Source organism: Canis aureus, chromosome 30 (assembly GCF_053574225.1).
Source record: "Canis aureus isolate CA01 chromosome 30, VMU_Caureus_v.1.0, whole genome shotgun sequence".
NCBI classification, from domain to species: Eukaryota; Metazoa; Chordata; class Mammalia; order Carnivora; family Canidae; genus Canis; species Canis aureus.
The window spans coordinates 22071231-22083249 of NC_135640.1; the positions used below are offsets into that span (position 1 = coordinate 22071231).

The window sequence follows — 12019 nt, forward strand, 5'->3', positions numbered from 1 at the left end:
TCCGGGTCCCCCGTGCGCGCTGCAGCCCTTAGGGAGCTCGGCACACTCTCCGGGGCTCAGGTGTCTGTTACTGTCCCCGGAGCCCGAGGGCATCCCCGCCCTCCTGGGTCCTGCTCCACCTCCCCGCGAGCCCCTTTCCCCCGGGAAGGTCGGTGCAGCTCCTGCTTCTCCGGGACGGGGCTCTCCTGTCCTGGGGACACTCGCCCCGGCCTCAGCCCGGCTCCTCGCGGGGCCCCTCCCCCTTGGAGGCCTTTTGTTTCTTTATTTCTTTTTCCCCGTCTTCCTACCTTGGTAGAAGCGCGAACCCTTCTCACTGTAGCGTTCCAGCTGGTCTCTCTCTAATTCTCAGGCCGAATTCATAGATTTTCAGGATAATTTGAAGGTTATCTAGGTAATTTTGTGGGGACAGGTGACTTGGGGACCCTACTCTTCCGCCACCTTGCCTCTCCTTGCCCTGGGGTAAATTTCTTTATTGTGTGATTGATTTTTAAAAATTGTCTAATTCTAACAACTTCAATTACACAAAATATAGGAGATATTTTGTATTTTGACAACCAAGTCAGCATCTTAAACTATGTAAGCTATCTGATATATAATTGTGACCAAAAATTAAGTAGTTCTTAACGCTGCCATATTTGCTTGAGATCTTTGTTGTTGTTATTGTTCTTGTTTTCTTTCCTCTTAAAAGGAAATAAGTTTTTCTTTAATTACCTTTTTTGGGGGGGGTACTCTATCTTTTGTCAAAGAGAAATTATACTGACACTTAAAAATAGTAAGGAAGACTTTATTGGAATGGGGGTCAAGACTGTTGCAATAGGAGAGAGAGATTGAACTCAACTCCAAATACAATAAAGACAAGTGAGGATTTATAGCCAAGGAGCAGAATGACAGAAGTCAGTGGATGGAAAATTACTAACAGAAACTTTATTCAATTTCAGCTGTAATGTGATTCTCGCTAAACTCGCATGCTAGAATTCTCACTAAAGGCAGGCCTGGGTCATGGGCTTTAAGGGTAAGAAGGAACCTGATCAGATTTCAAAGATATTCAGATATCAATGCTTGAACGATTCCCACTAAACAGACTTAGCAGGATTCTTCACTAAAGGAAGAAGCAGAGCAGGGCAGGACCTAATCACAAAGCCACATCCCTATAGAAAGACTTATAGAAGCCTGACGAAAGTTTTGTCAAGGAGGGCATTGTTGCCATTTTCCTTGCTTCTCATTGTTACCAGAAGGTTTCTAAGGGACGCCTCTACTTTTCCATGCCATGAATGAAATATTTCATCTTGTCACTATATTGATTTCACTGACTTTTTTCTCTACTTTGCTCAGATAAAACGTTCTTCCAATAAAGTGATTTCTGCTCATTGAATTTTTTAGAATTATTTATTTTGGACTTGAATAGGATTTGGAGGACATATAATGCCTTGGGAGAAGGCATCCACTACTTTATGTTCTGTTTATGCCATATTCTTTACTCCTCTTCCTTCCCCCTGCTGTTTTGTTAACTGCTCAAGTTTATTTCCTCTGCACAATATTTGAAGCTTTTCATGATGGGAAAGGCCTACTTCTTAAAAAGGCCGATTCTCTGAAAATTACTATATTTGATTTATCAACATGAAATATGGCTACTTGTTTCTAGCCTGAAGTTTTCACATGCTGCCTGTGCCAAAGTCACATCCTTCTTCAAACAGTGACCCAGCGCTAATTGTTGGATTTTATTAACATGCCAATCTTGTGCCAGTGAATATTGGTGCCTTGCTACAATATCTGGTTTGATATCTACAAAGCATATAACATATAGAAATTTACTTTGTGTTTAATTGTGGATGGAAATTATCAATATTTTCTTGCCTCACACCACAAATATATTTTTTTTAATGTGGCTTTCAGAATAGCATGTACTGCCTGTAAGCATGTTTGCATTCAACATCAGTGATTCCAAATTAAATTCCTACTGAGATCATCAGGCAAACAATTAGCAGCAATTGCTTGCTTTTATAGAAAAATCAAATCTTGCCCTAAGTTTATGGTTAAATTATAATAACATAATACATATTCACACAGATGCCACATCGTGGACAGAGTAGACTGTGAGTCAGCTATTAATAGTTCCGCTAGCATGTATGATTTTCATACTGGGCTATATTTATATGCAAATAAATTACCCATAAACCTTTCCTTAGAATATTATAATATTAAAGAGATTATATTTCATATTTAGTAAGTGTAATAAAATGTTTTATAGATAGAGATAGAGATAAGATATAGATATAACCTAAGCTTTTGACTCTGAATATCAGGAACTTTGGTTTCTCTTACAACTGCACCCCTAATTAGTTACACATCCTTAGATTTTTCACTTAATCTTCCCAGACCTTGAAAAAGTTTTTGTTTTTGTTTTGTTTTGTTTTGTTTTCTATTCTCCTTGAAAATACCTTCTGTTCAATATATGTGAACTGTTGAATTGAAAACTCATCGATGGCTTAATTTCAAGTAAATTTGATATACAGTGTTTGAGAACCAAGTCACCATCTTACACTATGTAAGCTATCAGGTATATAATTGTGACCAAGACATATCTTAGCTCCTAAGATTCAAATCATTTGGTGGAGAAACAGTGATGTAGATCCTCTCACTTCCTATTACTGGGCTAAGAGAACACACAAAATCTGTGGGAGCACCAAGTACAGAAGCTCACTCACAATAGAAAGTCATGGAAAGGCTGTGTTTAGGTAGTATGGAGGTTAGTTTTGAAAGCAGCCAGGTGAAGGAAGGACGGGCACATTACAAGCTGAAGGATAATCACAGAAGATACCTTTATGTAATATTCAGCATACCTGAGTGCCAAGATGTGTTACTACATAGCTACACAATTCTCTTTGGAGGGACAGTAAGCTGTTTTTGAGTTTTTGTTAAGATAACAATGCATTAAAAGTCCTGTGTATAAACTTTAGATATTTCTATGTATTTTTCTGGAGAGATACCTAAGACTGGATTGCAGAATCAAAATTATAAGGCTTTTTAAGATTCTTTATCTTCTGAGGAATTGTTCAAATTGTACTCACTTCAATAATGTATGATGGGATCCACATCACCAAAATGTTGCTAGCAGTGAATAATATAATTTTGTTCCTGGGGCGAATAGATATAGAATGAATGGTCTCTGGTTAAAATCACCCTAAATTCACATCCCAGAGCTACAACTTCGTGCTAGGATAGCTTGACAGCTCTTACTCCAGATCCTTCATGCTTACAACAGGATGACATCTTCCACACAAGATTATTGAAAAGATAAAATAGAATAAAATATATAATCTTACTGTCTTACATAGAAAACATTCAATTAATATTTCATACTCCTCTGTGAGACTGGCATAACAAACATACACTAAAAAAAGGACAAGAATTTTTAAATCACTTGTGCATTTGTATTACAGATTATAATCTGTATACAGATTCTTTTGTATCTTACATAAAATCCTTTGGTACAACAAAATTACTTTAGCTCAGTTTTAAGTAATTAGGGGTAGTAAAACAAAACATTTAAGTTAGATTACTGAAATTGATAATTTACGAAGTGATACAAAGTTTTTAAGGTTAATAACAATAATAGTATAAATACCAGCAACATTTTATCTACCGCTTAATATAGGATTTTGCTTTTATGCAAAAATTTTAAAGGTGAATTCTTTCAAATAATAATATAGCCAAAATATTGAGACTAGAAGAAGTTATAATTGATTGGCATTTGTGCTACATCATAGTTCTAGATTGGAACAGGACTAAAAACTACATTTGTGTGTCTTCACAATTAGGTTATTTCAATAAAATAATATAATAATATTGTATTTTTCTCTTAAACTATTTTTATATAGAGGTCTGACGTAGGATCCTGAGAATTGACAGAGCTTCATAGGGATTGATTAATTTTCAAATCAACTTTGTGGATTAAATTAAATCATTTCTGGTTTAATTAAAACTGGAAATGATATTTCAGGAAAAAACTATTTCTTAATTGTGATATTAACATTTAAAATTAGATTTTATATCTGTTTCAAAATATCTGAAAGAAGAAATTATATGAGTAAGACAATATTTAAAAATGACACAAGACCACTGATTTTGTTATCCTGAACTTACACTTTATAATGAGGTTTGTTTCACAAACAGATTTCACATATATAGATAGCCATTAATTAACTGGATTGATAATTTTTTGTCTGGGCACTAATGTTTCATATTTTAACAATTGGCCAACTTTGAATATTTCTATATTAATTTTAAAATTATTTGATGAGACAGTCAAATGACATATTATCATGAATTCCAATGTCGTGTATTAATAAATATATGAAATTAGAATTGTTGCAGCTTCTTTTTGTAGTCAAGTAGTAATTACTATTGTTTATACTAATTAAGTGATTATCTTAAAGAAAAGGTCTATAAATGTTATGTTATTTTGCTTTACAGATGCTCCCAAGTTTATATCAAACCAAACAATTTATTACTCTTGGGAAGGAAACCCTATCAATATAAGCTGTGATGTGAAATCTAATCCACCAGCATCAGTCCATTGGAGAAGAGAGAAATTAGTCCTGCCAGCTAAAAACACCACTAATTTAAAGACATACAGTGCAGGGAGAAAGATGATATTAGAGGTAAGTCTTGTACATATGAATAAGTTGTATTATTTTAGGAGTTATCTGCTATTTTAGAATATATATAAATATGTTAATATAAATATATTTATATAACAAATATATAATATCTATACACATACAAATCTCATTAGATATCTTTCTTGTGTATTTACTTAAAAGGGAAATTTTATGTGTTTGGACCATGGCCCATTAATGATTAATATCTCACTATTTACTTATATAGAAATATGAGTGTATAGCAAAAGCCATTATTTATCATAAATTTATTTTTGGAAAAAAAATTATATCAGGACAAAATAGGGTGAGAGAATGAGTAATTCGTCATTTATTAAGGGCCAATAGTTCAATTTCAGTGTTGATACTAGCTATTGATTCTGAGACCATGCCTTCTAAGACTGGCATATGTAACTTCTTGCTGGGTACATACTTAGAACTTTCTAAATAAACCAGATTTACTTTTTCAGTGCCTTATTTTTTTAATTTTTTAAAGATTTTGTTTATTTATTTGAGAGGGAGAATGAATGATGGGGAGGGAGAGAGAGAGAGAGAAAGAGAGAGAGAGAAGGGCAGCCTCCCCCTGAGTAGGGAGCCCTGATGTGAGCCTCGATCCCAGGACCTGGGATCATGACTTTAGCTGAAAGCAGGTGCTTCACCGACTGAACCACCCAGGCACCCCTCACTTCATTTTATATTATATTATTTTATATTTACATTTAAATTAAGATTGTAGATAATTGTCTTTTGTTTGTTTGTTTGTTTGTTTTTTTAGATAATTGTCTTTATGCTGTCAAGTGCCTGGCATTTAAATTCTGTTCGAATACAATGCCTTTTATTTATTAATTGTAGATTGTGTGTGTGTGTGTGGCAATTCACAAAGTTTGTGTGTCCATGGTCACAATCATGAACCCTTCTAATTTATCATGCTTTCGGTACAATTGGAATCTTCCTTGGATAGCCTTCTTTCACTGAAAGTATACTGTGTTTTGTTTCACTAAAAGGATACTGTGTTTTTCCTTGTGATTCAATTTATAGACATTTTATATATGCATGTTTTAAAATAACATCTGATACTCCTAATTCATTAACTTAAAGGTATTCTAATTGGTGCCACATTAACTCTTTTATCTGGTAATAGGACTTCATAAAATGTTGGTTAATGGAAGGAATTAGCTAGCACTTCCCCCAAATATTTGGGTAACTGACTCTTTGCTAATTAGGCAATTGCTTAATCTGTTTCTTTTTTTTTAATTTTGCATTTTATTTATTTATTAATATAGCCAAAAAGATAAAAGGCTAGACTGTAAAAAGAGCTATTGTTTTACATTCGATATTCGAGGCCTAGGGAAGAGAGGCTTTGACTATCACTTATATATATGCCCAACAAATACACATATTATAAAATATTAGTAAGACAAACATCTGTGCACACCACCCATCCCAGAGGATTTAGACACCTTGGGGTGGGTGGTGTCTATATCTGTTTTGATTTAAATTGGCTTCTTTGTAACTTTATTAAAATTAACTGGGTGAGTTGACACAAAGGTCAATTTTACAGACATTTGGGTAGATTTAACTCACCCAAATTTAAAAACAGGTTAGGTTTAACTTTAGTTCTGGACACTGTGTTATTGTGTTTAGGCTGCTGTAATGAATACCACAGGTGGGGTAGCTTAAACAAAATAACTTTCTCCCTCCTGCATATTTCTGTAGGCTAGAAGTCCAGATAAAGATGCCAGAGGATTGGCTTTTGGTGAAACTCCTGTCCTTGGGTTGTAGATATGCCTTCTAACCATGTACTCACATGGCCTTCCCTCTGTGCACGTAAAGAGAGAGGTCTGGTGTCTTGTTATCTTATAAGGACATCAGGGCCCATTTTTATGATTTCTTTTAACCTCAGTTACTTCCTTTAAAGACCATATTTCCAAATAACCTTAAGCGGTTAGGATTTCAACATATGACTTTTGTTGGGTGACACAATTTATTCCATAGCAGATCAGTATAAGTTCATGTTTAAATAGCAGACTAATCTGTGATTTCTGCTTTTGGTTCATTTTACCACTTTCAGTTTCTAGGATAGCTCATAATTCTTCATAGTCAATGTCAAGCAACATGTTATAAATCTGACATTTAAATATTTTAAGTTTTTTATATTTAAAAATTGTATTCATATAAAGCTCTCATTTTATTTACTTTTCTGCTTAAATAGCATTCCTCCCCACCCAAAAGTGAAAACGAAGCAATTTTTGTTTATACGTACCACATGATCTGTTGATTAAAGCATTGACCTTGAACATATACTTTTATGTATATACTATTTTTTAAAACAAAATTAAAATCTTGAATAAATAACTAGAGGGTAGCTAATACAACTTAAAAACAAAATAATAACTACAAAAATGAAAAAGCAAAGATAAGCATTACTAATTTGAATTAATAGCATACATCGTTGCTTAGGATAGTACAGTGTTATTTTTTGTTAGTACTCATAATAGTCACGTAACTGGTAATTCTTAAGAATATTTTATACATTTAATACAATATTAAATTTGCAACTGATAACAAGTTGATCAATAACAGATTTCTTGAATTGATTTTTTAAAGTTTTTCATTGAGTAAATATATATATTAAGTCTTTCAAATTTATGAATTCTTAAACATAAAAAGTAATCTATAAATCTTTGGATTAGTGTCAATAAAATCATCTATCTGTAAAGGTCATCCATTTTTTTTCCCTGAGCACTTTCTGAGGTAATAAGTCAACATTTTAATATATGGGAAAAAATTTGTTGTAGGAACTTTGTAATAGGTTGATTGGAATAATATTGTGCTTTTGATCATTTGTATTGCTGTTCTTTGCCCTAAGTAAAATGCTAACTATTAAATATGTGATTTTCTCACCATGGAACACAAAGAAAGAGGAAATCAAATTTTTGCAGATTTAGGAGAAAGAACAGTGAGCTCCTTTATTAACACTGTACTCCCAGCTCATATTTTGATGTTAAAAACTATATCAAACTATATCTGATTTATTATATACTATGAAAGCCCAGTATCTTAGGTAAACTTGAATTGTTAACTGAATATTAAAGTGTGAAAAAATTGAACCATATGTAGATATTCCTACCACTTCCTGGATAAATATCAGCAATAACTGATATATTTTAAACATTTAAATATGTTTAAATTAATGCCTTATATGTTTGTTGTATAATATTTCATTTTTGACAAAATTAACTATCATTTAATTGTGCTGGGATTGGGTGTAAAGCCACTATTGGGCGTTGCATTCATACTGTTTTCCTAGAACACATCAGATAGGCTGCAGAGCACATGATTTGATCAAATTATATCTAGGCCTTTGGGCTTGTTTTTTTTTTTTTAATACTCTGTGCTATTAGAGGTGTTTTATGTATTTGTTAATCATACATGATAAAGAAGTTATTTCAGATAAAACTGTAAAACTTTTATCTTTTGATTAGTGAACTCCTGGGAACAGAAGACAAAACAATCAAATGAAAAAACCCTGAATTGAGCCTTTTAAAAGTTGTTCCAATTAAACTAGCTATATTTGAATTACTTTTTTAATACTGAGGGGCTGCACAATATTCCTGATTCTCTGTCATGGCCATCCTGTCTACATTTTATCAGTACAGCATACATTATTCCCTGTGGACTATACAAATAACCCCCCTATGCCTGTAAATTGTAGAAAAATTTTTGGCAGATTCCTTTCTCTCTAATAAAGTTATTTTCAAGTTAAATTAGCCTGGTATATTAAAAGCTGAATGTAAGAAAAATGAATGTTTTAATCACTCAGGAGTACTTACATAAGAATGATTAAAGCTTCTAATCCTTAAAACTTATGATCTATTCCTAGATAGACAGCTAACCAGAGAATGAATGACACAGCTTTTTTGTACTTTTTTCAGAATCACCATCTTCAATGGACCTCAAAATTACACTTTTAGTTAATAGCCTCCCATTACCACAAAATCATTTTCCCCCTTTTGGGATAGAGTTGAAATTAACAGCAACTCTTGTTGTAAGCATATTCTCTCTTAATAACAGTTACTGGGATTGAAAATTATATCTATTACTATCATCAGATCTCTTTTCTGAATTGATACTTCAAAATTTCGGTACATTTGAATTACAGGGTTGGTCACAATGTTCAGCAATAGATTCCTGGAAGGTTAACTTAATTATGGATTTCAAATGTGTGAGGACTGAGGTCAGCTATTTTCCACCTAAACTGAAAGAGAATGATACAAATTGAACAGAAATGGAGGCAAGATACTGTTATTAGCTATCCATATAATGTGCCTGTCTGCAAGGATTGCTACACAAGGGTGACATTTTCTTCCAAAATACCTTCCTGGAAAGATTGATTGATTGATTGATTGATTGATTTTAGAATGAGTCTTCATCCTTCATTAATATTTCACAATCAATAAAGTCATGAGAGGGAAAGAAAACTGATGCATTTCCTGGCTTTCTTGAACTTTAAATCTGCTTGACTTCATGCTAAAAACAAAACAAAAACAAAACAAAAAAACCAGAGGGTTAATTAACATTGCTTTTGGTATAGTGTTCTGTTTTCAAGTTCATGTCGGCAGCAGTTGCAGAATATATATTTTTTTCAAACTGTGTTCTACTTTCAGAGGTTTACATGCATAAATATCTAATGATTTTTTCTTTTGAATAGATGTAATCAAATTGTGGCATTGTCTACTGACTAAATTATTGGTTAACCTATGTTTCATCTAGTCCTGTGGAAATATGGGTCCATTTCTTACATCTTAAAAGGTTGTGATGCTTACTAAATACAGAAAAAAGGAGTTATGGCAAGGCATTGTGAATAATTGAACATGTGTGAAGTTGGTAGTCATATTAGAGTCTATTTTAATACTGCCATGATACTGTTTCAAAATTGTTAAACTTTTATTATTATTAATATTTTAGATAGCACCTACATCTGACAATGACTTTGGACGATATAATTGCACAGCCACTAACCGTATAGGAACAAGATTTCAAGAATATATTCTTGCTTTGGCTGGTAAGTATAGCACAATAATTTCTGAGATCTCATAAAATATTTTTATAAGCAAATAGCTTTACATTTTTTTAGGTCATAATACATGTTATAATTAGGATGAATGGGCCAGTGCTTAAAAATTAGGAATAGTTGCATCTGACAGATAGTGAGGACTTAGAACACTTTTACAAATCAAGATTGATTTTAAACCCTGATTCTAATCCCCCAACTTTACAAGTGAGCTATCTACGAAAGAAATAGGAAAGATATATCTTAAGAAAGCAAATTATAGGGATCCCTGGGTGGCGCAGGGATTTGGCGCCTGCCTTTGGCCCAGGGCGCGATCCTGGAGACCCGGCATCGAATCCCACGTCCAGCTCCCGGTGCATGGAGCCTGCTTCTCCCTCTGCCTGTGTCTCTGCCTCTCTCTCTCTCTCTCTGTGACTATTATAAATAATAAATTAAAAATTAAAAAAAAAAGAAAGCAAATTATATTTTATGTTAAGTAAGAATCCTATCAAAAAATTTAAAAGACCTCTTGAGAGAAAATACACTAAAATTAATCTATTTTAAAATCTTAAACTTGAAAGTACAAATAATCTTATTTTCAAGAAAATTTGGAGCTTACATAACATTCACTGAAAACTATTGCATTTTGTGCATGAAAACATTCTAGTTCTTCCTCAAGAGTTTAAAGATATAGAGATCATAACTTGTAGATACAACTTATTTTAACTAGAAACTAGTTATGTTTTTATTTATATAAATAAGTTATATATAAGGCACACATATATATTTATAGAATTTGCATTATGTTTTACAAGACTGGAAGTCTGAAAATATACATAGCAGTATATTTACATAGCTCAGAAGATACAAAAACATGATTTATTGTCTTTAGGGCTAGTTAGAGAAATATCAGAAAATTATTGTAATGTTTTGTTTTAATAGAATAAGTAGCTTCCATGAAAATTTTTAGAATGTTTTATTAGTGTTCTAGTATATAATTATTAACTTGATTAAGAAATATGTTTCCTTCTATTGATATGTAAAGTCACATCATTAGTTTGAAAGACCAAACGAGAAATTTAAAAGTTTACAAAGCAAGTAATACTAAAATTATTATGTGACTGAAATCTGCTTATCTCCAATTCGGGTTTTTCTACACGAAGGAGAAGGGAGAGAAGGGATTGTGTGAAGTGCTTTAGGGAAGAAGGGGGGTAAGGAAAATATTGAGATGAAAGGGAATTTAATTTAGGGAGAAAAGAGGGAGAAAAGGATTAAGGAAGAAAGGAAATAAACAAGTATTTATTGCCTACCGTGACATCATTAGAAAATTGATCTCAATGAAAATCATAGGAAATAGACTATCAACATTTAGATATATGAATAAACCATTACACAAGCATTAATTGTAGGAAAATTAAATGTGCTAAGTCATATCAAAATTCACTGATAATGAATTGAAGTGAGCATCATCTGTACTGATCAGAAGCATTTACTCCTTACATTAATTCCAAGCCTCTAAAATTAAGCAAATTTTCTTGTAGTTAGTATGAACTTTTTTATAAATATAGCTATAAATGTGATCAATATATGTATATACAATTAATTAACATTGATATACCATTTTACATTGTTTTCTTACAAATCATATAGGTTTGGATCTATTAGGTAAACTTATTAATGACAAGATATGTTTTTTAAATTTTTAAGTGCTTGTAATTCCAGAAAAATGAAAAATAGAACATTATATTCATGAGATTTTAATATCTTATTAAATTCTCAAGAAATATTTAATGCCTGTACATTTTCATATCTCACATTTCTTATGGTAACATTTTTTATTGAAAAATATATTTGATATGTATCCTTCTAATTAAGATATTAACTTAATGAGTTTCCCTCAGCCTAACCATAAAAAAAAAAAAAATAGAATATGTTCACTCAAGCGAAGAACTAAAATGTTATTGGAAATATTTCTTAAATATGCAACTTTCCTAATATTTCAAAATTTTGTGACAAATACATACTGAATATTTGTTTCAGAAAGAGATAGATTCGGGGGGATCCCTGGGTGGCGCAGCGGTTTGGCGCCTGCCTTTGGCCCAGGGCGCGATCCTGGAGACCCGGGATCGAATCCCACGTCGGGCTCCCTGCATGGAGCCTGCTTCTGCCTCTGCCTGTGTCTCTGCCTCTCTCTCTCTCTCTCTCTCTCTCTCTCTCTCTGCGTGACTATCATAAATAAATAAAAATTAAAAAAAAAAAAAGAGAGAGAGAGATTCGGGGGATCCCTGGGTGGTTCAGCAGTTTAGTG

At 32.7% G+C, this 12019-nt stretch overlaps 1 protein-coding gene across 3 annotated transcripts in view; it reads left to right on the plus strand.

The window, feature by feature from the left end:
- Nucleotides 1-12019, plus strand: part of NCAM2 (neural cell adhesion molecule 2) — a 515691-nt gene that overhangs the window by 405061 nt on the left and 98611 nt on the right. For all 3 annotated transcript variants that reach the window (XM_077878867.1, XM_077878868.1, XM_077878866.1), the window contains 2 exons: nt 4474-4661; nt 9627-9723. In XM_077878867.1, the coding sequence (XP_077734993.1) occupies nt 4474-4661; nt 9627-9723 (285 nt within the window). The remainder of the gene's footprint in view (nt 1-4473; nt 4662-9626; nt 9724-12019) is intronic.